Source organism: Neopsephotus bourkii, unplaced genomic scaffold (assembly GCF_033783945.1).
Source record: "Neopsephotus bourkii isolate Nb327-2 ecotype Australia unplaced genomic scaffold, CSIRO-AGI_Nbou_v1 NB_1820, whole genome shotgun sequence".
Taxonomy (NCBI): Eukaryota; Metazoa; Chordata; class Aves; order Psittaciformes; family Psittacidae; genus Neopsephotus; species Neopsephotus bourkii.
This window is the reverse complement of record NW_026902293.1, coordinates 6,468,536-6,496,375: the sequence shown is the minus strand read 5'-3', so window position 1 is coordinate 6,496,375 and position 27,840 is coordinate 6,468,536. Positions and strand designations below refer to the sequence as shown.

Below are 27,840 nucleotides of genomic sequence, written 5' to 3'. Positions count from 1 at the left end.
TGATCTTAAAAACGAGAGAAACTAAACTACTCTGGTAGTTTAGGGGGAGGGTACTTGACATGATACGATACAATATGCATTACCACATCTGTGTAAGAAATGATGCTGCACTTCTTTCATATCTGATAGCTATTGCCAGAAATAGCATACATAATAAATAATTTTATTTGCCTGTATTCAGGAGTTTAAATTTAGCTTTTCAAATTAAAAAAAAAAGAAGAGTCTATGTTGTGTTTGAGTGTATAGGAGTACCTTTTCAAAAGAAGTTTTATCAAGATGTCTGAAACGATGGTAGAGGCTGGAAATGTATTAGTATTCCAACTGTAGTTTCAGTCATGACCTATGTACTGGTTCAGACTATTAGTTAAATACTTGTGTTTCCTGCTTAGTTAGAACTTCCTCTTCAAGTTACAGGTTAGATCTAGGGAGTAAAAATCACATATATGGAGATCCTGTGTGTGCATGTGTTTGTGTTTATATATATGAGTGCACATATATCTAAAATTGAGTCTCAAATTTCTAGTTTCTACTATGAATGCAAAATAACTGTATTCAGTGCTCAAAGGGAAAATTATAAAGACCTAGATCCAAATTAATTTGTTAAAGGTTTCAGCAGAAGAACTGAGGCTGCAACATTTCGACGTGTCTAAATTTCAGATAAATGTCAATCTGCTATGGCAAATTAAGAGTTATCGCTGACTCATCATCTGTAGAACTAGGCAAACACGTTTCACAATCTTAAACAGCAGAGCTACTGGTTTCCTTCTGGCTTTGAGGAAGCATAAACCCACCCTGCTCACAGAGCCTCTGCAGTCCTTTTCTTACACACAGTACAAGCTATGGTTCTGCTGACTGTAGCAAATACTCAAGTAAACTAGTGTATAGTTGAGAAAATCGATAAGAGAGAAACGCTGTTGGGAATTTGATTTTTCGCTCTAGTTTCTCTTTGAATATGCTGAGACACTAACACATATCATCAGTTGAAGCAGGTAAGCGAGAGGTGGTGGCGCTGGGAAGTCCTGTTGTCTTGTACAAGCTATTTTAGAGGAACAAGAGGAGTTGCATGTTATTTCAAACCATTAAATTCTGTTGTCCTGCAAGGCTTATCTTCCCCTCTCCTTCCTTAAACTTAAATTAGTCAGTAGATTCCTAACTTTTCTAATGGAGTTACAGGTTCTTCCAGGAACTTCACACACACACTTTGTAATGATGGAGAAGTCTCAATCCTATAAAGAATTATGCTGATTGTAATCCCTATTTTATGGAATTTAAATTGGTAACTAGTTTCTTTTACCTTTCTATGGGTTACTTAGATGGCAGATACGTTTCTTGGCAAGAACATTAGAAAAATCAATTAGTGAGGCAGAGAAGCTGCTTTGACTTTTTTTTTTTTTTTTTAATATCCAAAGACTTGCACAGTGCTTTTCTTAGTCCAGCATGTTGGTATTTTTATGACAGACAGCTGGTAAGAACCTTTTTGTCTACTGTATACCATTGCACTCAGTTGCTAAAATTGCTTTTTTTGTAAATTACAGTTATTCTGACCTGAATAATTGTAGTATATACTTTGATCAGACTCTTCCAGGGGGTCTGTCTTGATTTGGTTGTTTCTCTGCAGTATTTTGTCCTCTCATATTTAGTAAAGAAAGAAATTGCCTCACTTGGCACACATCCTGATGTTTCCGTATTGAATTTATCTTTCTGTTCTTCCTGTCATCCCAGTCTGTTAACACCCATATATCCCCAGCAGTAGCAATAATACTGGCTAAATCATTTGTTTTCTTACCCATCATACCCTTAGCCACATGGTAAAAGCAAATTAAGGAACCGATCCATATTTTGTAACAAAAATCTTTTAAAATACAAGTTAAAAAAGTGAACATTTACTTTCTTAATGCAGTGTTTATTACTTGTCAACTTGTAAGGTCCCTCTGTGATTTTATAGCAGGCATGCACAGTTATAGTGGTGTAATATGGAGAAATGATGATGCAGTCAGGAGGAAAGGGATGTTAAGTAGCAAAAACATTTGTACCATTTTACACATTGAACTACATTCTAAGACTTTTTTTCCTGAGTAATCTTTCTTTGTTCTGGCAGTAGGTGGCTTATCTGTCTGCCTAGGGTACATGTGCTGCTTTTAAGCAGCAAAAAATTGAAAAAAAAAAAAAAAAAAAAAAAATATCCAACAGAACTTAGTTGATGCTGTTCATGATGTTTTGTGCTACTTGCTTCTCTATTTGGATAGCTATTGCTGTGTTTGTATCCTGGGATTGTAGCCTCTAGAGCCAGGATTTATACAACTCAAAAGAATTTTCACATGGGGCGTGAGAAGGAAGGGTCAGAAAACACTATACACATCGTGAATATGAAGAGGAATATACAGCTGCAGGCTTCCCCCCCTTACCTAATAAATAAACGTTACTGTCCTTGCAAAACTGTTTTCATTACAAAAAAAAACTAATGCTGATGAAACATAGTGGGTAAACTTCATATGGTAAACACAGTGGGTAAACTTCATATGGTAAATACACAGCAGTGTATTTAGTCCATTGCAGCTGTAGGCATCCACTGCAATGAGCTGTTCTGTTATAGCTCTTCCTTCGTGAAACATGTGATACATGAGGTGTGGCAACTCGTGGTCACCCGGCTGTACATTGAGTTGAAATAGCTCACTGACCCAATGGAAACTAAAATTATCAAGCTGTTCTTTGTGCCTTGGCAGTGATTGTGTAAGGAGTGTACAAATAAGCACAAAGTGATGGGGAATAGGATGAACCACCTTTTTTGGTGGTCGCCCTCAGTTGGATTGGATTAAAGCATGTTGTAAAACTGTACCTCTATGCAAGATCCTTCCTGGGACTGGTTAGATGACTATATACTTGGTAAGCAACCAGATTGCTTGTATGTTAATACACCTTTTCAGCAACTTGTGCCATGAGCCCTTAAGTGTGACACTAATATTTGGGGATAGTGGGATGAGGTATCAAAAAATGCTGGAACAACCCTTCTAGATTAAAATAAATGTAAATGGCTATTCTCATGTAAGAGGCTTAACTTCTTGTGGTTAACCTCTGTGTTTAAAGAGGTAAACAAAAAAGTTTATTTCCATTCTTTGAGTATAAAAAAATTCTTTAAAGGGGTGAAGACACAGGTTTGGATAATGCTGGGATTTTGTTGTAGATTTGGTAAAGGATGGAGACTCATTTAATATTGACAGGAGGTAGAAGGATTTACTGCTGCAGAAAATGAGCATTACAGACATGTTTGAGTATAAATGCTACTAGTAATGACTACAATTCAGTTATCTTTGGCAATATGTGACCTATATGTGTGTTACACTTCCTCTTTTTCCCAAGTACTCAGTGAAGCAAGTTGACAGTAGTCTCAACTTGGTCTAGCAAGTAGATTATTGCAGAAAATCTTGTCATAAAATCCCATTGGATTGAATGATTCCGAATTAAGCTTAAGCAGAATGAGGCCACTCTGCTCTTTAGTAGATTTGCTAGGGATTCTCTGTTTGAAAATGTCATACCTAATGAGCAGAAGGAGCAGGTAGCAAGGCTGGCTCAGTGGAGACAGGTTGTGCGTCCAAGTTTTTGAATTTATTCCCAAGTTGCATATTCCCAAATGATATTGCATCATGAGCAGGGGGGGGGAAGAGGCTGTAGCTCTGCGTGCTTGACTATCTAAAAAGAAAATTAAATTAGAAGATTGCTTCACAGATAAAAAGCCTAATAAGGACTATCAGACATACTGTCTTTTGAATCGCAGATATAAAAATGGAGAAATACTCCAGTAGGATTTGTTGCAAACCTCTAAGACATCGGAAAATATGGTATAGGAAGTAACAACATACAATGTTTCTTTCTTATATTCCCATTCTCTTCAGAAAATTAGTGTCCTCTAAAGTTGGGAGCACCTCATCTGAACAAAGTTTGCTTTGTGGCTTTTGGTTTTGTTTGGGTTTTTTTTACTTTGTTTGTATGTACACGAATAATTCTGTACATGCGTCAAAGCTTCCTACTCTGTTTTTCTAAGATAGTGAGATATGCGTTGATATTTCAGTTGGCTAAAGGGTTTCAGAATTTTGTAGAGCACAACAAGGAGGATCTACACAATTTCATCAAGAGTTGTCAGACTCAAAATATAACTGCTGTTTGGAACACTGCTTCTTAAATAGTGTAATTAATCTGTTCTTCCTCAGTTACTCCTTCAATACCTGTAAATATGAAGTTGCAGCAGCATAATACATTGGGATGGAAAGCAAGTGGGAGTGTTCAAAAATACTCTTAAGATTGGTTGGTTGTCTGTACAACAGTTACTTGCAGTTAGGTAAATGTTGCACGAAGACCACAGCAGTGACTTTCTTAAATCTGCATGGAGCCTTGTTCTTTTCCATCCATGTATCATAGCTGCATGAACTGTAATCCTGCAGGTAGAGGAAACTGAGTAGAATAAAAGGTTCATTGACCCCAGCAAATAATAGAAGTCATATGAACAGGTGTGTAAGTAAACTGTGAGGGTTTTATGCTAAAGTCTGGGCTTAAAAATTTTGAGAGGACAGAAACACTCATGGTATGCTATAATGGAGAGAATGTATACAGGTAAAATTCATGCTTTACTGTATATGCTTGCACTTGGGTCTGTATTTCTTGCAATCCCCATCTCTCTTTAGGTCAGCTTCCTCCATTAAAACAGAACAGAAACTGAAAGCCCAGTGCTTCTATTGGCCTCTTCTTGGCTGTCCAAAAATAGGATTTTTTCTTTTTTTTTTTTTTTTTTTGTCTATTATGTCTCTGTGTTCAGGAGGATTTGAGGGAAAGAGAGAGCTCTGTGCATCCTAGAAGGCATGATGGAGAGAGCTGTTCATAGGATTTAGAAGAAGACACAGTGCTGCGATTTGCATCTTGAGAATTCCATTTAAGGGACAGTTTCAGCTTTCATAGTGAGTGATTTCTTCTGCAAGCCACCTAAAGTAATTATAATTTCAGTAGTAACTTCCTATTAATGAATTCACATACGCTTATTACCAGTTTCAGGCAAGTCAGCCTGATTTGGTAATTCAGGGGAATACCAAACAGCATTGCACTAATCTGTTTAATTATTCTATGGTAATTTGAGATTCCACTGAGACTTCTGATAAAGCTTTTGGTTTATGTCTGTTTGCCATTTACATACACTGATATAGATTAATGTTGAAGATAGGGGTATTAAACGTTACTGAAAGTTGATTACAGTGCTGCAGTTAAAATGGGAGAGGAAAATACCATAATTTGAGTTTGGTGGTTACTCTTCCTCATGCATTTTCAGCATGAGAAAATGTACTGAAACTGGAGTAGTTCAGAGTTTAGAGGTAGTGAGGTGGCTCTGTGAGATTGAGAAGAGTGGTCAGCTGGAAGCATGGAGAAAATTTCTATGCAGTGTTTTGTGCTTGACATAACTTGTCTCTTAGGAAATCCTCAGCTTTGCAGAAGACCTGTAAGGGGTTTAGATGTTTAAAACAATGTTTAGGTAAGAGCAAGTGCTGAATTTGTAGCGTGTATTTTTCCACAAACTTGCTGTTTTTTCTTAGACGTGTTAACTTGGCAGAAGTTGCCCACAAGGATAATCTCTGGACCATCATTGTCTGAATGCAGCGGAGCTTGAGTTGAAGATGACTGCGTTGTTTCTCCAGTTCTAGTATTTAGATTCCTTAGACCTAATTATTTTAGCTTTTTTCTGAAGTCTGTTACTGGCTGTTGGATTTAAGTACTTCCTTATTTTAGTTGAATAGGCAAGAGACTTTTTTTAGTTTTGACACAGCTTGAAGCTAACAGCTATCAGATACCAAGAAAAGAAAAGTTCAGGGTATCTATTTGGAAATATATACTAATAACACCTTTTGGCTGAAGACTTAGTATGATCTGTTTGGAATTTTATTTCTCTGAAGGAGAGGTTGTTTTGAGGGCTTAGTTTTATTCCCATCATGTTCATATGGTTTTACAACTGTGAGTTTGAATTTAGTAATTATTTTTTTAATTATCACCATATATGTAAAGATCTGATTACATAGTTGGGAATATACTTAAAGTTCTTTTCAAATAAATACTGAGGTTTTAGTTTTATATCATTAAAAATACTGCTAACTTTGTCTTACAGGTCTAAATTGACAAGTACCTTTGGACTGCTAGGTTCGTATACCTTGACATGGAGGAGGATAGTTTCAGTATTGTAGATGATGAAAATGTTGGTGTTATTTTATTCCCAAATTAAATTAATTTTTTGTATGATATTGGAGACAGTCACTAGAATGCTTGGATGGGAAGAAGCAAGCCAAGTCAATTCAAGCAAAGCCTTTAGTGTTCTAATAGAATTTCACTTTGTTTGATACAGATACAGTTTAAATTTCTCTTCACTGTGTGTTCCTTGGATCTCATCCACCTGCTTTGACTTGAAATAATTGAATTCAAATTGCTTCCTTCTCACAGTAATCTTCTATGGTATAAATAATGTGAGCTCCAAACATTGATTTGTTTCCCTGGAGTATTGCAGCCTGTGCTGCTCTGGTAGGTTCTAACCAGGATGGTTACAATTCTTTAAAATGCCGCTGCTTATTCTCTTGAGTTAATGGTATACTTAATACCCTCCTTTTTTATTTTTTAAAGTTGTAATACCATTGTGATTTTTAGTCATCTGCATTCATTTTTGGTGTTAAGAAGAGTTGGAAAATACAAATTGTTTTGCAGTACTAGGTGAAAGAGTAGCTGCTTCTGCCTCTCTCCCAGTGAGCAGAGGAACAGGCATTACATTTTGGATGTAATTTTTATAATTATTTTTTGTTGGGTTTTTTTTACCCCCAGTGAAGATTCAGTATGTTTTGTGTTCCAATAGATTTACTTTCAGTTAGGTAAAGAAACTTTTAATTCTGATGTTTACACTATTAGCCTTTAGATGTGCAGAACCTTGGACAACTGAGAGTTACACATATGCTTTTTTGGCAGGCAGTGTTTGGAATACATTGGGAATGTATTTGGGAATGTAATATGCTCTTGGTTTTTACTACATCCTGATGCAAGAATGGAAACGGTACAATGTGAGATATTTATTAAATGCTTTTAAATGTGTAGGGTTTTCCTAGCACCATACTTTGTGATGAACCTCTGAAGTATTTTTGCATTTTATGGTAAATATTTTGCCCTTTTCCCCAGACAAGTTCCAGAAGAACTCTTTTCCTTGTAATCTATTGCACAACTTAATGCTGAGCTGATACCATAGAACTTAGCTCTGTGAACCATTCCTGAAGGTAACCATTTAGTTGCCCTCTTACTTGATGGGAAAGTTATCCTTGACTTCTGCCAAACTGTAACTGTAGGTAAGCAGAAGGAAGTATTAACTAAAGATAATACTATTCTGGAGAAGAGGGTCTGTTTTGGATGTCGGAGAATGTTGGGTTAGGAACCAAGGGAATAAACCAGTCATAAACAAGTTTCAGATGGGAATTAGAGATACCTTTCAGTGTAGTTAAGGTTTAAATCATCCTTAGAATCAGATTAGTGGAGTTAAACAGTGAATTGGTTATAAATTGGAGTTTGATCAGCATTATAGGCCAGTTAAGACAGTATTGCCCACAGCACCTGCTTGACCTACTTGGCCCATTTTGACCTTGCTTATTAGGTGTTAATCACTGCCATTACAGAGAGATTTATTAATTTTATAGTTACAAATGAGATTAGCTGCTTGTAAGATGTTAAAGGGACATAAAGAAAACTGGAAACTAGTTTGTTTTCTTCATACTAGAAACTGTAAGGACTCTGAAGGCGGTAAGAAAAAATGTTCAAAGGACGTGCTGAAGCAGTGAATTAAAAGTTGGAGAGGTGAGAATGATGTTATTGAAACCTGTTGTAGTGGTTTAACTCCATACCTCCAGCCAGCACCTAAGCCCCATGCAACTGCTCACAGCTAGTATCTAGGAGAGAACTGGAGGGTGAAAGTACAAAAAGTTTGGGTTGAGGTAAAGAAAGGTTAGTAAGGAAAAAGAAAAGGGGGGGGGGGAGCGGGGGGCATGACACAACAAAGAAAAATAAAACGCAGAAACATGACTGATGCAGAAAAGCAGTAATAGCTTACCACCAGGTGACTGATGCCCAAGTAATCCCCAGGCAATGGCAGGCAGACGCTCCCCCACAAGTTTTTATTGCTGAATGTGACAACACATGGTCTAGAACGTCCTTGTGGTTGGTTGGGGTCAGCTGTCCTAGCTGTGTCCCCCCCAACTCCTTGTGCATCCCGAGCCTACTCTCTGGTGCAGTGCTCCAAGTAGCAGAAAAGGCTGTGGCTATGTGTAAGCACTACTCAGCAGTAACTTAAGCATCTCTATGCGATCAACACTGGTTTTGGCTCAAATCTAAAATGAAGCACTCTACAAGCTACCATAAAGAAATTAACTCTGTCACAGCCAAAACCAGAACCACCTGTATACCAACATCATAGACATTTTCAGAAATTTCTTTGAAATTATGATGGTCTATGCAAGTGTAGATGAAATGGAAAATTATGTTGAAACTTATGTACATGACTTATTTTGCTTGCTCTGTGAAACAGTTGATGCGTACCATTGTAAAACTGCAAAATAATGCATATTCTTGATCAGCTCTATCTTCTGTGTGCAAAAGCCACATATGTTTCCACTAATCCTGTGATAGAGCTCTATGAAGATGTCTTCTGCTGGAGCTGTGTGTGATTTTTATTCAAGAGTACTAAAGGTACCCCAGTTAGTTCCATTTTAGGACACATCCTTTCAGTGCCATAGAATAGTCTGAGGTATTTGGCATAGTAATGACAGATAATACATAGACATGACAAATAATACAGAGGGAGACTGGGAGCTTTAGTTTTCTACAGTCATCTTCTCCTGTTCCAGCATCTTGCATCCTGTTACTTCCCCTTCCCAGAATGAATAGATATGCTGAGATGATGCTTTTCCACCTCCTGGATCCTCTCCTTTGGGGTTTTGATTGTATGTTCCAGAGGGAGAGAAAGCGCAAACAAGGAAGCAGCCTATGTTTCTAAGCATGGCTTCATCTCCCTTTTCCAGATAATCTTTAGTTTGGCAGGGATTACTTTTTCACATACAAAAGAATATATCAGTCAGTGTTCTGGTTCGTCTGTCTTTAACAGATTATTTATCTGCTGTGAGAATTGTTGGTTACCTTTATCATAATCTGTTTTTCTGCTGGTAATACTGCTTGAATTTTTTGTATGCTTCCTACTGGATGTGGTTGTTAGACGACCATGAAATTGTACTGTGATTAAGCTGTGTTCCAGCATGGAGAACAGGGGGAGCAGTCAGACAGTGAAGAAAATTAGATTTTCTCTATTCTCAGGGGTAAAAGTAAACTTTAAGTCTGCTGTCTACCTCATTCATAGCAATTGTATTGTATCATGTGCTTATCTGCCATTTAAAATGTTTTAGTTTTCTAAAATAACTGATGTTGGCCGCTCTAAGGATATGTCTTTTTATTTAACAAAGGTTGTAAAATCTGTGCTTTAGCATTAATAAGCTGATGCAGTGCTGCTTGAGATGGTAGTAATATTTAATTAGATTGACACCTGCATAAGCTTTTTCCTTGTAATCGTATACTTCTTTCAATTACAGAAATTTTCGTTTTCAGATATGAATTGTGCTCTATTCTGAAGACACTCTGTTACAGTATTTTAAGAAAGAATAGTCATAATTTGTTAGAATATCAGTAGCATAAGTATCACTGCTTTAAGCAGCTCTGATTTGTTTTTTTGTTTTGTTTTTTTTTACTGTTATTTTGGTAATCTTTGCAGGTACTGTTGTAGTTTACAAAGCAGAGAATAAATTCAGAGTAGCATCAAGATGACAGCTGGCTGTGTTTGATACATTCTTTTAGTTCAGGAATGAAAAGAGCACGAAGTGGAACTACCGGTTTTGATCTTTCTTTTCCTGAATGTTATTTTATGTGTGTCTGTTTGCCAGGGACTTGTCTTTGTTCATGCGGTGTTTTCAGCTCAATAAATGTGCTTAAGCACTGTTTTGGAACCTGTAAAGCTGACTAGTATGAGTTGTCTGAACACTCACCTACTGTCACATCTGCTTTAAGTAGTGCCGCAAGAGTATTTGTGCTTAGGACATGTGCTGTCTTTTACTGGAAAAGTAGCTGTTCATGGGGAGATGGAGAGGGTGGCGAGCTGAGAACTGGCTTACTTGTACTTCCTTGAGCAATTTTCATATTAATTCAATAGACAAAACTCTTTCTTTTCTGAAAAATGAACAAGTTCCACTGTAATTTGCACCTTCCCTTGGGGGGGGGAGTGGTGAGCCTTAGGGGGTTAGCCTTCCAGTGGCATGGTGCAGTCTGAGAAGTGCAGCTGGAATTGGACATGAAGTGGAGCTTTGCATTCTTGTTGTTTTACTTACAGCAGTAGTCTGAAATCGTTGTTTTTCCAGATTGGTTGTTATGGTGGTTTTCTTTCCTAGCAAAGTATGAAATGACTTGTAAATGCACGAATCTTTGTTGTCAGTAGTTTACTCCTGTATCTAAGTGACCCTAAGTAAAACTGTTTAACTGTTGTGTTTGTTTCAGGTTATTAAAATACGATAAAATCATAAAATGAAATTTGTGTTAATATTCATTGCTTTTTCTTGCATTAAGTTATCTTTCTTCATTTTAAATACCATAAAATGGGTTATAATCTCGCATAAGTATAAAACAGTACAAATGTTTTTTAGCATGACTTCAGATTGTATAAGTGGTTTCTAAATTCATGTATTAATCCTTTTTAAGAACTAAATATACATAAAGAAAGGATTTAAAGGAGTTTGTCACTCTAATTCAAGTTCTGTAAGACATGATTTCTACTTTTGTGTATAGTTCTGCCCCCCCCACCTTTTTAATGACGCTACTCTAATACCTTGTGTCATTTTACAAACCAAATTTATAAATATTTCATTGTTGTTATTAATGGTATTCCTATCTGAGCAGAGCATTAGGATTCCCTTAGTTTCTGTAGTCTACTGTGTTTCCATTCTGTGTTGAAAATAGTTGAGTATTGGGAAAAAAATCTGTTCAGTTTTGTTGTTCTAGTTGGAAACTTGGAACTCGGAAGCCATTTGGCAGTTTATCTGGTTGGTAATATTGTTTGTAGGACAGACTTAAGAGCAGTTCCTGGGTGTGAATGCTAATGTGGGAGGTAAAATAATGAAAGGTAAGAAGATGCTGGAAGGGAAGAAGAGAGACTTTTTCCCCCCTTCTTGTGGTCAGGAATTTGTCTTCTAGCAACTAAATGGATCAAAGACCATAACCTGACAGGATTTAGGCATACTTTCCCAAAACATTACTGACTACAAGACTTGTTATTATTGTTACTTACTCAGAAATATTGAATATGTGAAATATTGAATTATTTTTCATGTTTTATGTAGTCCTGCATAACACCAGTTTGAACCACTTCTGGACTAGCTGTTTCTTGGATTAATTCATGCCACTAGTTTAAAGCTTATGCACAAAAACCAAAGTGAAGCATTGCTTTTAGTTGATGGTGTGTTTGCATGTTTGAGCAGGACTTGATGATAGAATAGGTTTTCTGAGATTTCTTTAAACATATATGTACACATATACTTCATTTGTATATTTGACTTCAGTAACGTATTCCTACAACATTGGAAGTCCTAGTCTTTACGGAATCTCCTATTATTTAAGTGTGTGAAATAACTGGAAAATACAGACAAAAAGTACTCCTGAAATTTCCTAAAATTAGTTTCAGTAATTGAAAATTACTTTTAAAATGTATTATTAAAAATTACTTATTGTATTCTCAACAGCATTAAAACTAGGAAATAGAGGTGCTACAGACTTTTTCTTTTTTTCTTCGCTCTAGTCATTACCTTGGTGTCTCTGTTGAAAGCCAAAAATGATAATTAGTCATCAAGGTTTCATGTAACAATTGGCAGTAGTGAACCTTTATTGTTTCTCTGTGTAACCCGCATTTAACACGCAGTATATCCTTTATGGGTAGATGAACAATTTTAATAATATTTGCATTTTCATCATTATTTATGAATACATAAGCTTGACAGTGTCTTGGCAGAAACATTCTAGGGGTGTGGTGTTTAGCTGACATGGCTGGATTCAAATTAAGTATTAAGTTTCGAATATTAAGGTTTGTATAGAAATTTTGATATGGCTTGTAAGCAGTGCAAGTGAAGTGTAGAAGCTCTTACGAAATTGCTTATAAACCTGTATTTTGTGTTTTAAACTAATCCTGGTTTCAAATGTTTGTCTAAATAGTTTTGTTTCCCAGTCATTTTTAGTTACTTATTTTTATATTTGTGGTTATGATACCATTTCCATAACTATGCCTTTGTTTCATTTTACAGAGGAAATAAAGGCTGAAACAGAAAAGCAAAGGTATGTGATAGTTCATCTTACTGAGTGATAGTGCTTTTAACTTCCTAAAATGTATACCATACTTATTCTGCATTGGGAGTACGGGCTATCTCTGAAAACCATTTTCAGTATGTTTTGTAAAGTTGGTGATGTCTGGAAATAAGATAAGAATGCTGCTTCTGTGACTGTTATGGTGCAAGGCACAGGGTCTGGTACTAGAGGCAGAAGATAACTTAGAGAGAGTGAGTTGATACTGTCTGGCCAGAGAGGGTAGGGATGGGGATCAGAGTTAGAAAAAGTCTTTGTAGGTTGCACAAGAGGAAAGTCTTAGTGAAAGGGCCTGAGCTGTTGAAGGGGTTCAGAGGAGAGAGAAGAGCCTGGACTGCAAATAAAAGACTTGAACTGTGAGTGAGCAAGGGGAGGAAGTTGGGGGGGGGGAGTAAGTGGGAATGGGTAGAGAAATGAGTGTAATTTGAAAATACAGTGTCTGGAAAAGACCTTGTTAGGGAATAGATGTAGGTTTCTGGTGGCAAATGCTCTAAAAGCGAAGAAGCCAAAATTGCTATTCAGCACTCTGCTGCTATCATCAAGTACTGGGTTTTTTTTAGGTATTGGTAAACTGTGGAACCCATTATTAGTGTTTAATTACATGTTCCACAGGATCATCTTCATTCAGTGTACATTACTAACCATGAGTCAAGGCTGTGTGGTGAAGATTGCTTATACCACTTACTGAAAGTGGAGCAGTGGGTGAAACTGATGATGAAATTATTCTTGCAGCTTAGGCAGATGAGTGCTGCCTGGGGACCTGTAACTGAATTTCTGGTTTAGCCAAATTGTTTAAACCACAGCTATCAAAATAAGCCACTAATGATTTCTGCTCATCTCTTGGGCATTTGAGCTGAAATCTACAAGTTTTGGTTTGGAAAATGTGAGCACTTGTAGCTGGAAAGGAAGCCAGTGGGCAGTTTGTTTTGAAAGATATAATGGACAATTTAATAATCAAATATGCTTAAAAATTTAGTCTTGCAGCTTATCAGATTTGTGGATGTATCAGACTGAATCACTGTGCTTCAGTTTCCACGATCAAAATAAAGTCAGTATCGTCAGCTCGTAGTAAGGTTGTAAAATTAAATGTAATATTTGTGTAGTGTTCAGAAAATGTTGCACGAAGCACCACAAAACAGTCTCAGGCACAAAGTAATGTGCTTTTATAACAGGCTTCACTTTGAGTATTATAAATAAAGCAGAAGTCCACATTGTGAAGCATCAAAAGAAAAAAATGCTTAATGTTAAATATTCAGTGAGGGATATTTGTTCTGCTCATTGAATAAGGGAAAGTGATACCTGATCCTATGGTTAAATAGCATATAACGAGAGCAATGATATATAATGATTTCTACAAGTATGGTTCATTCATTTATGAAATTTTGGTGCTTAAATTCTGACCTATTAATATCTAAATTTGTGATTTGGGGAGGTGTAATGTGTGTGCCTTACGTATGTCCTTTTTTCAAAACATTTTGATTTCTTTAGCGCTATCTATTTTGACTGTAGCCTTTTGCTGCTATGAAGGCACTACTGGACTTGGAAACTGTGAATGGATTTGCTCTGTTCTTATTAAAGAGTCAAATTTTTAGATGCAGTAGAAAATACTGTTTTTCTAGCCCGAAGAAAAGAGAAACCTTTTAGTTTATCAAATTATTTTCAGCTTCATGTTTCTGTAATTGAGATTTGAATGTCCTAATAAAGGACTTCTGAAGATAATTTTTTGAGGTTTTTCTGGTTCATGTTCAAGGAAAGTGATCTCATGTTTAGTCTGGAATGCAGTGAAAAATACATAGTTTCCACCTGTCAGAATGTTTACATGAAAAACTGCTTTTGTTTTGTTGTTTGTTTTTTAAACAGAACTGGTTTCTAGTAATGGGATGGAGGGGAATGGAATAGAAAAGAACAGGCTGATTTATATAACCGTCATACAGGAAATGCTGCCAAAACAATTTTTGAAATTAATTGCTTAATACATACCTTAGTCTGTTTCTATGGCTGATAGGTAAACATCAGCATATTTCATAATTCTTGTGGTTGGCAGATCCTTTGGCGGAAGAAGTTTTGCTGGGGACAGTTTCTGGTTTCACAGTCTGCTGGAAAAAACTAGCTGAAGTAATTGCTTCACTGACATTAAGAAGGAAAGACCTTTTGGCTTTCTCTCTCCCCTGTCCCTGCTATCCCCTTCACATCCATCATCAGCAAGGTGATGATCTTCCTGAGTTCTTTCCAGAGATAAATAGATCATTATATTCTGTATTTATTATTTTGTGCATTTTTAAATAGCTTTCAATTAAGAGAAGCTTCAGGCTTCTGCGGTAGATAGAGTTTCTTCATTTTTGGAATCTCTTCATGGCTTGGACCTTGTTTCTGAAAAATCCTGGTTGTATTTGCAAAGTGCTCTTTTAACCTGAATTTAATGACATCAGTACACAAAATCACTAGATGACAACAGTCTTGTCATAAGACATGGACAAGAGATACCACCTCTCTGTTCCTCAGAGAAAAGCTTTTATAGGATTTAAGAGCATAGAAGAGTCATGTACTTCCTCTGCAACTTACCTAATTTGGGTTTTGTCCAAAAGAGCTCTCCAGCAAAACAGTATTGTGCAATAAAAAAAGTTATACATCCAACAGGAAAACAAACCTCTGCCCTGCTTCAGGGAAAAAAAAAAAAAATGCATAGGAATAAGCCCTTAAAGCTTCAAAAGAGAAGTTATTTAGTGGAAAGTAGAATTTTAGTATTAATTATTTACTGTAAAGACTTAGAATTAGGTGCCCTCTTTAAGCAGCCTAAACAAGTGCTATTTGAATGTGGTTCCAAACATCTTCTCAAGGACAATCCAGCTTGCTCCTTGAAAAACTGAAATTAATAATTTATCATACCAGTTAATTTAAGGCTCTTTCCTTGATTCATGGGACTGCATTCATTCTTCAGCAACATGAAAAATGTGTATTTGCTATCCTCTACATTCCTTGAAGCATCTGATTTAATTTGCATCGAATGCATAAGGCCTGGGTTTGAAATTACTTGTTCTGTAAAAATGTATTTGAATTGCTGCAAGAATTTTATAATCTTTGTCTACAGAATATGAAGCTACTCTCCTCTTTTGGGAGGGGTTTTGGAGGTTTGGTGGTGTTTTTTTTTATACCACTTATCAAGTCTGCATAAGACAGTGTAGTTTACTTTTTATGTAAAGCTTCATATGTGTGCACAAAAAAGGTCAGGAATGCTTTACAGAAAGGTGATGAGCTATTCTGTGGAATGACAAATCTGAACTTCTTGCTTTGAGTCAAAGGCAGACTGCATTGATACACGCAAGTTAGTGAAAAATTGTCTATTCGTAATTGTTCCTTTTAGCTGAGTACTGATGAGCATGCCATTTCTAAAGGTGCTGTAAGCAAGAAGACTTCAACAGCTTACAATTTTCTCAGATTTTGTAGTTAGTCATTTCAAATATATTGCCCAAGTGAGATGCATTGATAAGTACTGAACTCTTCAATTCATTGATGTCATCTGAAGCACAGATCAGAGCAGAGTTTGCAGTTTTCTCTTCCTTGGTGGGTTGGTTGGTTTGCTTTTTCCTGAGTATGCCTAGAATTGAAGTTCAGATATGATTTAATCTCTAAAATAGATGTACTTTTTCTAAGTACTAAACCAACTCGTATCATAATACAGTAGTTGGGTAGTTCTTACCTTTCAGGGTCATTAAAATTTTTGGCAGCTTGAATTTTTACCTGTTCTAGTAGTAACAGATGAGACTTCTGTCAGAGTTATTATTTAATGTGGAAATTATACTGAATAGATTTCCCTTGTTCCCTTCTGGCCTTCATCAGCCAAGTAAGGAGAGTCTTCCTGTTTTCAGAGGAAACAAGTCTTTTATGCCTTTCAAACAGCAGGGACCACTGAATATCCACTTAGTGTGCAAAATGGGACACTTTGCCAGATCCACAAAGGAGCAGATGAAGTATAAAAGCTATAAGGAATATTTAAGAATGTTTATACAACCATACTACTGTTGTGTTAACTTCATAGAAGTTACTCTTTCATAATGTTAATTTTCTCGGTATTTTATCTCATTCATAAGCATTGTGGTGGTAACTATTTGTGTGATTGTTTACAGCATTCTAATACAATCATTCTGTTTAGCCCCCCTCATGGAGAAGCAAAGCCTGGTTCAAGCACTCTTCCACCTGTGAAATCAAAAACAAGCTTCATTGAAGCAGACAAGTACTTCCTGCCATTTGAATTGGCATGCCAGTCCAAGTGCCCCAGGATTGTCAGTACATCTCTAGACTGTTTACAGGTCTGTATGAAGATCAGCTTTAACTGTCACCTTTAAAATTCTCTTGGCTTGGAGGGGAAGTACATTGTATGTAGCATAATGTCATTGGTTTTCTATTATTTTACTTTATTAAACACACAGCCAAGTTGAATATGTTTCTCACAAAGGGCCAATGTATGTCATACTATGTAGTGCATTTATATGTTTATTTGTGTAGATACGTGTTACCACAGTTATATGCTTGAATCAGTTTTATTATATTAGTGTAAAGCTACCTATTTTCATGTGTTTATGTGTTAAACTAACACAGCAAACATAGCATTATCAAATTCATGTTATGTTGTGTACAGTTGCAGTAAAATATTTGCACTTTGAGATGTCAAGCCTCTCAAATGTCAGAGGCTCTTGTAATGTTTTCAGAACAAATTCTGCAGCAGGGAATTTAGCCATTTACTTCTCCTGAGTAGCCCAACAGTGAACTCAATAAATTCATATTCACGGGCACATGAAGGGCTGGCATGCTGTTGCACTATGATCCATTGCTACTCCGTATTTTTAAGTAGGAGGGTCGTGGAGATTTGCAAATACTCTCATGCCTGAAGTGTTTGGAAGATGATTTTGTTAATTTTATAATAAATTCCATTTCAAAGTATTGAAGACTTAGAGAAAGAAAGGTATAATAGAATATTTAAAACCAGAAGACTAGCAATGAACTTAAACGGAAAGCCTTTGCAGCTGGTTTATCAGGTATTAAAAACAGTTCTGTGCTGACTACATATGAAGACTTGAGTGATGTGAGTTATTTTTTGTAATTCTGTTTGTTTTAAAACATTGTTGACTGATAAACAAAAGCTTTAAGGTTAAACTTGCTGACAAACTTCATATTGCAGTTGCTGAGTGAAAATTGAATAAATCTGGAGGACATGAAAAAAAATCCTTGATGTTTTATGAGACATGGTAAAATGTACTGTTTTAATTATTCTGTGCAAGTTAGAGGGATCTAGGGAATTTGTTTATTATAACAAAAAATGACTTATTTTTTAAGCTCTTATTTATGTGGGGTTTTTTTCTTTCCTCCAGAAACTTATAGCATATGGGCACTTGACAGGGAATGCTCCAGACAGTACAACTCCAGGCAAAAAATTAATTGATAGAATTATTGAGACAATATGTGGCTGCTTCCAAGGCCCTCAAACAGACGAAGGGGTTCAGCTACAAATAATAAAGGTAATGATTAATAACTTCCAGTATTTGTAGTGGTGACAGCAGGAAGATGGTCATGATCTCAGAGTTCAGAAGCAGAATTGTTTAATTTGTAAATGTAATGGTAATTTGAAAATATTTTCTTGATCCTGTTTGAGATGAAGACTTGTTATTTTATGCTCCTTTCCCTGTTCTCTCCCACTGCATTTTGGGTGAATTTATGGTTGTGACCTGAGGTCTTGTGCACAGACCACTGTGTGAAATCTCATTCAGAGCAGACCTGTGGCGCTTTCTAATTGTGAGGAATTGCTATGAAATAATCCTGCACTCCCAGTGGGGAAGATGGTAATTAAGCAGCAAATCTTGAAATCTATTTTGGAATTGTTTTGTGAAATGCAATTAGACCTGGCAGTCAGGCGTTACCATAGTAGCTTTGTGCTGCTGTGGCATAGACTTTTGTTTGAAGGAGGTCTAAGGTTTCTTTCTACAGCTTACATAAATGTTGCATGCGGAGTTTTTACAGATAACTGTTTCTGGGGGGGAACTTTAGCTGTTTTCTTATTGCACCCATTAATTATGGGTATTCATTACAGGAAATTATGATGCCAACTAATAGAAGTTAGGCACCTAGTGGAAATACTGTACTCCTGTAACAGCAGTCCGTGAATGGTTGTGATGATGAACAGTAGTGAGGAATACATTTAAAGTTAGTTATGAGGAATGGAGTGTTTGTTACCTCATATTCTTGTGTATATGTATTCTGAGGTGTTGACATTTCTCACAGATTGTATTTACTAGTCTGACTGCAGAATGGAGTTTGTACTCCTTCTCTTAGCTCCAATCTTCTTTCTCTTGGCACTCCACTTCTCCAGCAGATAGTTGTTACAAGTGTTGGTTTATGCTGCTGTTGCCTAGATCTGTTGTGTTGTTCTGCCGAAGCACTTAAGACATTTTTCATATTTCAAAAGGAGCTCCTTGTTTAGTTTAAACTTCCAGTGGCTGAAACCATTATATCTCCCTCTTTCTGTAATGCATTCTTTCTGAACGCATTGTTATTCTGGTCCTCCCCACCTGAAGGGAGTTACCTGTGAGCTGGTATTCCTTCTGTCCAAGAAAGTAGTTGAGAAAGTAAATTCTTCAACAATTGTAAAATGTGTTAAGTGTGTAACTTCCTTTAGTGCCTTTTTGCCTCTTCAGATTTACCTAATTGCCATGCTGATTGCCTGAGACAGCAAAGAGTACTGTTTTGGCTTTGATCCCATGTTTGTCCAGTACACTGGATACTATAAAAAACATGAAAATTAGAAATTACTTTAACAAAACTCAGAACTTTTTACTTCCTTTGGGGGAGTAATGAAACTTCTAAGTCAGTCATACTCTCTTAGGTGTCATTAACTCTTCAGTTCTGGGCTGAGGGTGGACCCCAGTTCTCCAGTATGATTTGAAGGGTGAATTATGTGTCTTGTCAATCTCCCTGTAGTCCTGGTGATTAGTATGTTCTCTGAAGAATTTTAATGCCATCAGGGAGATAGAAGGCCAGGTCTCGGATCTCCCACTTTCTCTTCTTGCACTCCCAGGCTGTTACAATATGAACAGTGCTTCTGCAGGGCAGCTGTATCACTAACACCAAGGTAAAATCTGAGAACCTTGCTGAATCAGACACCTTCTTTCCTGGAGGAATATCTCAGTTCTGCATGCTGAATGGACTGCCTTTTGTAGCATGCTGCCCTTAGTCTAACATCTGGCAGACAGCGTTGGATGAGAGTTCGAACAAGATGCTGTGTGCTCGTTACTAGATGACTTTCCAGTGGCAGGGTCATCTTAAGCAGGTTCTCAGAAACAGAGCCACTTAGGTGTTCTGAAACTACCTCTCTGCTGACTACCAAGGAAATTATCTTAATGAGACCGAGGAGTGTAAGTTGTCTCTCTTCAGGTACCTAAGCTTAGAGGTGTATTTGGCGGTGGTTCTGATAGTTGATGGCCAGTTTAACTTCTCTGCCCCTATTTCTACTTGTATGCTCCTATCTCTGTTATCCCCTCATTTTTCTATCTGCAGACTCCACAGCAAACCAGACTTTGGCCTTTTCCTTCCTTCCTCTTGTAGTTTAGTTTGATTTGGTGTTATTTTGATGAGAAGCCATGCAAATTCTTGTTCAGTTGTTATGGTGGGGGTTGCTGCGGTAGAAATAAAAACCAAGTAATTAGGCTGCTGCTGCCACTAAAATTGTTTATTCTTGAAATGGCCTCACTTGATTGAACCTTTTTGCCTTGGCTTCCTCTGCTATGGCTACTATGACATTTGTGGGGTAGGTGTGGGTGCATGTGCAAACTTCTGTTGACACATGCAGAGGTTCTAGTTGAGCTTTCTGTCTGGCCTTTTTGTTCTGAAGGCCTACAATTATGACGAAATTATATTTATTTATTTTTTTATAAGTCTGTAAAGCAAGAATAGGAATGAGGAAGAAGGATAGAACATGAGATCAAGATCTGCTGTCCTTGGTCTGCTGTATAGTAAGCGTTTGTTATCATCTAGATACTTTTAGAGCTTTACATGCTTATGTTTGGCCAAGAAAAATTTCTCTGTGTGCTTGATAGCTGTAGTCTGAAAAGTTGGATGTTACTTTAGTGATCACTTTGTGAGTCTACCCTGTGCAGCAGACTGTTTATAAGGTCAACTCCTTCTTGCAACTAGTCTTGCTGTCAATATGACCAATGTCCCTGGAAGAAGGAAAGTTGAATTGAACGTTGCTTGCACAAGTCGCCTTTTTAAACTAACCAAAAATAGAGGGCAACTCATTGGATTACAGAATGGGAAGACTGTAAAAGCTAACTAATTCTGAGGAGTAAGAATAATGATAAGTTTGAAACAAACTTGTGTGAAAACAGATTCCAAATTGAGAAGGCTCTTAAGAAAAACTGAGTTATTTAATCTGGAAATGCTTTCCTGTCAGTTTGCAGTTTTATTTTTTTTAGAGGATTTTGTTTTCAGAGTTGGACATGAAACACTTCTGTTTTGCAAAATATGCAGCAATTTAATTCCATGTTATATTCTTGTTCGTTTTGAGCACATAACTTTTCAGTGAAAAAGATAAAACTTTATGTTCTTACATCATTTATATTCTTTATGTTATCTTCCATAGGATAAGCTAGAACATAGTTCTGTTTTCTACACTGTCCACAGCCATAATCCTTCAGTGTGTTTCAGGACTGGTAACTGACCACATGCTTGTGAATATGGAATTTTATTTTTTTTCCTTAAAATTGATGTTAAGTAGGAAAAAAATAATCAAATACTGAGTATTAATTAATGCTTCACTGTCAGTGAAGTCTGATGTAGAATCTACGATATGACACTGTTGGCTGAAATCACTGTCTAGACTGAAAGCATGCTGAAAGCAAACACTGTATTTTTCTATTTTTCATACCCTAACAGTGTATTTCCATAGGTTTTCAAATCTGGTAAACTAAGATAAACGTAAGTCTCTCAAAGCTGTGGTAAATGTATAACATTTGTATAACATAAATGTATGATATAAGTGACAACAAGTTTGAAATGGTAAAAAATAAGAGATAATATCACCCCTTGCTTACAAAGAAAATGTTGCTTGGAGAACTGTATTGCTGTGTTCTGTACGATTATGGGTTTTTTTTAGTGTCATTCATACTGAAAAACGATATATCTGGAGGGTTATTTGATGTATTTGTTGCTTTGTGGCTAAAGGACTTCAGTCTCCTGCGTTTTTCTAAAAGTCAGTCTGTAGTGACACGCTATTTTGTGGTAAGTGAACGTTTGGACTTCAAGTTGACTTAAAAAAATATTATTAAAAATAACCCTATGGCCCTTCTCAAAGTAAATGGAATTACATGGTCTCGATAGCAAATACAGTAGAGCGAGGGGTTAGGGACACTGTGTTTTATGTGCTCCCTTAAGAGCTTGAGAATTCCCAGGCAACTGAATTATGAGTATTTCACACAAAGTAAGTGTGGTTGCTGATCAGATGACAACTGTACTGTGTCATAAATCTTCCAAAGATGAATGTTTTCCTGAGAGGAAGAGAACAATGTCCCTGAGTTGAAAACTAGGCTTACTAGCAAGTCTGTATGTAGCTGCACCTAACTCTTGTGCACTCTTAAATTGTTTTCCTTGTTGTAGTTCCTTTCTTTCACCATAACCAGTCTGTTCTTGCAGAATATTCAATGTGAGAGGAATGAAAAGTACAGGTACAGATAGACATTTTTATCAGAGAATTAACGCAAATTTAATTTATCTTTTTAAACAACATCCATTTTGCCTCACAAATAATGGTATCTCGTGTGCTGTTGTAACGCACTCATTTTACATAATAGGAAATTCACTAAAAAGGCAAATATGCTTCAGGCTAAAAGTAAAAATACCATGGGTGTTGCACAAAGATACAGCCTGTAACTCAAGAAATGATCCTGAATATTTTTCTCCTTTCCCAAATCCATCTGATGGTTGTTTATAAAAATGAATAAGCTTTATTTATAGTAACTAGGTAGAGGCACAGAACAATAGGTCCTTTTCAAATATAGAATAGGTGTGAAGGACTGGAAGGAAAGCATAAGGAAACAATCTCAAAGTCGGGATGATAGCCAGTAGTTTCAGAACAAAGAAAGCTTGATGGCTGATGGTATTTTTGCAGGCTTTGTGGCTAAGGCGACTCTTGTGGAAGGACCTGCAATATAATGAGATAGCACTAACATTGTTTTCACAAAGGTTTCCTTCAGCGCCTAAAGAACAGCAAAGGGGAGGAATGCAATAAAGTAGGGTGGTTTGGTTTTGTTTTGTTTTTTAGTCCTCTCTCCTTAGCTCACACTGAAGATATTGGATGAAAACAGATGAGCTAAGTACGACCAGAAGTGGGAACTTGGCTGCAAAAAGCCTTGAGCAGCAAATCTATTGTGGTAGAAAAGAGCAACCTAATGCTGTGACTCCATAGGCAGTAAAGCCACTTCAGTAGCTTGCTGTTTCTGACCTCTGCAGGGAGGCATTCTTCTATCCAGGCTTTGCGCCTAGGTGTCCTTGTCCATCCTTCGTCATGGCATGCATTTAATCAGAATCAACTGAAGTAACTTTTAAAAACAGAGTAGAGTGGCAGAATCACCTCTTTCAACCTGCTGGTCACTCTTCTTTTAATGTAGCCAGGATATGGGTGGCTTTCTGGGCTGCAAGATTGTTTTCTTTTTTTTTTTTTTTTTTTTTTTGCTGGCTCATGTTCAGTTTTTCATCTACCAGAATTCCCAAGTCCCTGTTGGCAGGGCTGCTCTTAATCAATTCATCTCCCAGCCTGTATTGATACTGGGGATTGGGGGATTGCCTTGACCCTAGTGAAGGACTTTGCACTTGGCCTTGTTGAACCTCATGAGGTTCACATGGCCTCACTCCTTGAACTTGTTCAGGTCTCTCTGAATGGCATCCCATCCCTTCGGCATGTCACTACACCACTCAGGTTGGTGTTGTCTGCAAATTTGCCGATGCTGCACTCAATCCCACTGACAGTGTTGTTGATGAAGATACTAAACAGTTCTGGTCCCAGTGCAGACCCCAGAGGGCCACCATTTATCACTGATCTCTGTCCAGATAAGGCACCACAATTTTGTTACGGCTTTTGCATGTCCTCTTCCCTGAATGATGTTTCTGCTAGCAGAAGCAGTGTGTTAATAAGTTCTGTGGTGGTGGTGAAGCATTGCAGAGAGAAACTAAGGATTAAGGACGGTGGTATAAGTTTCAACTTAGCACTTCATTTTTAGAAGGCTAATGACAAATAAACTGAATTTTGTGAGGACAGAAAAGAACGGTACCAGTGTTCAGAGACTTAAATTCCTTTAACAAAGCCATCGTCTACAGTTTACATACCTTTGTGATTTCTTTTCAATTGGTTGGGGTTTTCTTAATATTTTTTTCTGTTTATTTTTGATTTCAAGAGACTTGTAGTGGGCACTTAGGCACTACTACTTTGTAGATTGTAGGATGAGATGCTATTTAGTGGTCTTACTCTCCAGTAAGAAATATATGTACCTCCCAACATCCACTGATGGAAGAACTGAGGCACCATGGGTAAAAGAAGGAACCTTAAGCAGACTACTTATCTAGAAGTAGAATTCAGATCTCTTCAGCAGAAGCTCAGTTAAGTGCGTCTTTGAGGGTGTTTGGTTTCTTTTCCCATTAAGCTGTACAGTGCTTTTTAAAGTGTTTGAGTGAGCAGTAGATACTCTTTGTCCACCTGCTGGTGCCATGTGTGGGCAGAGGTGCTGACAATGTCAGTGAAATGCGCCTTGGTTTGATGGGTAGATTACACGACACTTGCATAACTTCTGATTTTAACTGTGATTAACTTACAGGAGTATGAGCTTTCCAGTGCTTCCAGATCTTTCTTACTTGTCCTAAACAACCCCTTAAATTGTTAACTCTGTCAGAGTCTTTAATTCATAAAAATTTCCAGATTTTTTCTACTGGAGTGCAGTGATCAGTATAAAGCCTGGTCTCCTGTGCACCAAGCTTTATACCCCTTTCCTTCCACTCTCCAACACATACCTCTTGACAATGTCTCCACGCCCTGTCCTCATCTTTCATCTGCCTCTGTCTCTGCTCTTTAATCTACCCTGTGTCTGCGCCACATAATACTTCTGTGTTACCTGATCTTTTAGAGGATTGCTTGCATTATTATTTTTTTTTTTTAGAAGAGGGAAGCAGATACTACCTCAAATGGAAAGAAAGAAGTGAAAGTCTACAGAGGGCAAGACCAGTATTCTGGCATCTACCCAGGAGGAGTGTTTAGAAAGAGTAGTTAGAACTGCCTAGTCTCATACTCAGCCTTTATTCTGCTCATTATTTATTTGTAACATAGGTTTTGAACCCTTCGGACTGCCCTCCAGATTTCACAGGTAGTCTGTTGTTGATGTTTTATGTCTGGAAAATTCTAGGATGACTTTTCATTAACTACCTGTCTGATAACTCCATTGTTTATTTCTTGCTGTTACATTCTGTGAACCAAATATTTCATAGATATGTTGATTAAAAGCACTTTCAGTTTAATATAACTGGTATGTATGATATGATGTGGATGTAAGAATACACAGGGAAATGTAACTGAACTGCAGTTCGAGGTATGTGCTTAGTTATATTTTAAATGTAATTCAGTTTTTATATTAATCTATAAACTGATTTATAAGAAAAGTTCTTACTGGAAAATATGTGTTTGTGTTTATTTAGGCTTTGCTCACTGCAGTAACATCTCAACACATAGAAATCCACGAAGGAACAGTGCTACAGGCTGTAAGAACGTGTTACAATATCTATCTAGCAAGCAAAAATCTTATAAATCAAACCACAGCCAAGGCCACTCTAACACAAATGCTGAATGTCATTTTTGCACGTATGGAAAATCAAGCAGTGAGTATCTCAGTAACTTTATATAGAAACTAGCTCTTAAAAGCAAACCAGCTTGAGAGATTTGGTTTATAATGATTATTAAAATTTTTGGCTTTAATAACTTTTGTACTTTGAGGAGAGGAACAAGTCCGGTATGTATTTTTGGGGCATAAGAGTGATATATAGGATTTTTCAACCTTTTAATGCATAGAAGTCACAGATACTTCCTTCACTGAAACTGCTATTGCGAATTGTCAACAGGGACCCCAGTATATGCCCTGTACCTTCTACTGCTGATAATAAAGATCAATAAGGTGAAGTAATTGTCATAACGTCTATTAAAAAACAAAACAAAAAAAAAAAAAACCAACAAAAAACACCACAAAATACCAAAGAAATGAATAAGCGGAAGTGTGGATTTGAGAACTGGTTGAATTCCTAGCTACCTCTAGAAGTAATTCTGCTATATTATTACAAATTCTCAATTTTCTCTAAGAGTATGTATTACATAAGTCTCTCTCAGAAGCAACTCTATGTTGATACATGGTACCGTCACAGTTGAAGATTCATGAGATGCCATATTTATAAGTCATTACAAAAGCCATGCAGTACCTGAATGTTTTCAGAAATCTGTGCAGTTACTGTCCTTTTAAGCAACTTAATAAAGAAGAGTGTTATTACTATTATTATTGTTGTTGTTTTTGTTATTGTTAGGAATTCTTCATTTTTGCCAAACTATGTCTAGTCTTTGTGCAAGTTGATAAGCTGTTCTGCTTGTTTTGCATGCTCAGGGCAGTTATTTTTATATAATCACTAACAAATGATAGAAGGAACTATCTGAGTTGTAGTTTGGCAGGTAGCATCCACTTGGAGATCTACAGTGCCACAAAAAACCAACAAAACTAAAATAGTCTTTGTCATATAGTTTTAAGTATGATTTCTCTCTGAGGATTTGTCTTCTGTAGTGTTTTGGAACTGTGGCTCTTTTCAGTTTGAACTCCTGTTTTTGTTGTGTCTTTCCCCTGGATGTTTAGAGTTTAGATATTAAAAGTATTTCTAATACAAAAGATGCATTTTCTTAAACTGTTACAGCTTTGTGAATGCACTGTGTAAGCAGAAAAAAATAAAGATTTCATATTTATAAAGTAATGCATACGGTATGTATACAGCTCCCTGTTTTGTTTCAGTGGTGAAGTTCTTGTGTGATTGCAATGTTTTTATAGCTTCAGGAAGCAAAACAGATGGAAAAGGAAAGACACAGACAGCAACACCATCTACAGCAGTCTCCAGTAAGCCATCATGAGCCTGAGTCACCCCATTTGAGACATATTCCAACACAGCTGTCCAAAGAACATGAGAGAGAGCTTGACCACAGCACAAATGATGTGGACAAGAGCCTTCAAGAAGATACAGAGGCAGAAAATGGATCTGATATTTCTAGTGCTGAAAATGAGCAGACAGAAGCTGACCAAGCCACAGCAGCAGAAAGTAATCAGTGTGTACTTCTCTTTCATGGAGGGGAGGGAAAAGATCTGTAAGAAGAATGGCTTGAGGATTGTCCTTTTTTTTTTTTTTTTTCTCCCTCTCCCAAATTTGGAGACAGGCATATATTTTGAGATAGTTGAGTAATGTAAAACGCCTGTTGTCCTTGTTACCACTGTTAAACTTCATCATGAATACCTTTTAGTCTTACACTCGGTTGTAGTCACTGTAGTAGTGCACTCTTTGCACCTATGTAATATTGTGAAAAGTTTGGAGAATAGAATTTCAAAGCCACCTGTTTTCAGTGTTTAATGTACCTGAAGATACAAAATTGGTATCTTTTGTTGACATAGGCATGTGGATTAATTACCATTTACAAGTTAAATGCCGGAGTGCTTATCTTATGCAAATACTATTTTGAAAGCATCCTAACACTTTTTTTTTTTTAAGGTACACTCTCCTATTAATATATTTGTAATTTATTTTTTAAATGAAAAATGCAAGAAAATATCTCAATTTCTCAGTTTCTCACTAATTTTTGTTTGGGTTTGTTTTTCTTTTTAAAGATCTTTCTAAATCTGATGGAGGAACTTACGATGGTGAAAGCAATGAGTGTGAAGAGAAGGCACAAGAAATTGTAGAAAGTATTGTGCAGGAAATGGTGAACATAGTGGTTGGAGGTATTATTAGTTTCTGTCTAGTCAATAGCAACCGCAGTCTGAATCTTGACATTAAGAATTATCTTAACACTTCTGAGTATTTAACTAAAATATGTCATTATTGAACTGATGTGCTGAAAAAAACCCAGTTTCAGTTGTCTTTATTTGGCTGGTTTGCAAATCTAGCTGGGCATTATTTAACAGTAAAACGGACAAGGTTTCCTGTGTTGATGTACACTCCCTGAATTGGAGACTAATGTTCTTTGCAAAAATACAAGTTCTTGTTCCTTTATTTTTTTCCTGTTTGTTTTCCACAATAAACTCTTCAGAAATGTCCTGTCTGCAGTAGCAGGGTTGCACTACATACTTCAGCTTG

At 36.8% G+C, this 27,840-nt stretch overlaps 1 protein-coding gene across 2 annotated transcripts in view; it reads left to right on the top strand.

Annotated features, from left to right (window-relative positions):
* ARFGEF1 (ADP ribosylation factor guanine nucleotide exchange factor 1) overlaps nt 1–27,840 on the top strand; it is a 93,283-nt gene that overhangs the window by 18,581 nt on the left and 46,862 nt on the right. The window contains exons 2-7 of one of the 2 annotated variants that reach the window (XM_061342899.1): nt 12,384–12,414; nt 16,592–16,748; nt 17,808–17,954; nt 25,165–25,344; nt 26,547–26,811; nt 27,372–27,485. In XM_061342899.1, coding sequence (XP_061198883.1) covers nt 12,384–12,414; nt 16,592–16,748; nt 17,808–17,954; nt 25,165–25,344; nt 26,547–26,811; nt 27,372–27,485 — 894 coding nt within the window. The remainder of the gene's footprint in view (nt 1–12,383; nt 12,415–16,591; nt 16,749–17,807; nt 17,955–25,164; nt 25,345–26,546; nt 26,812–27,371; nt 27,486–27,840) is intronic. The other variant, XM_061342900.1, reaches the window with a different exon arrangement.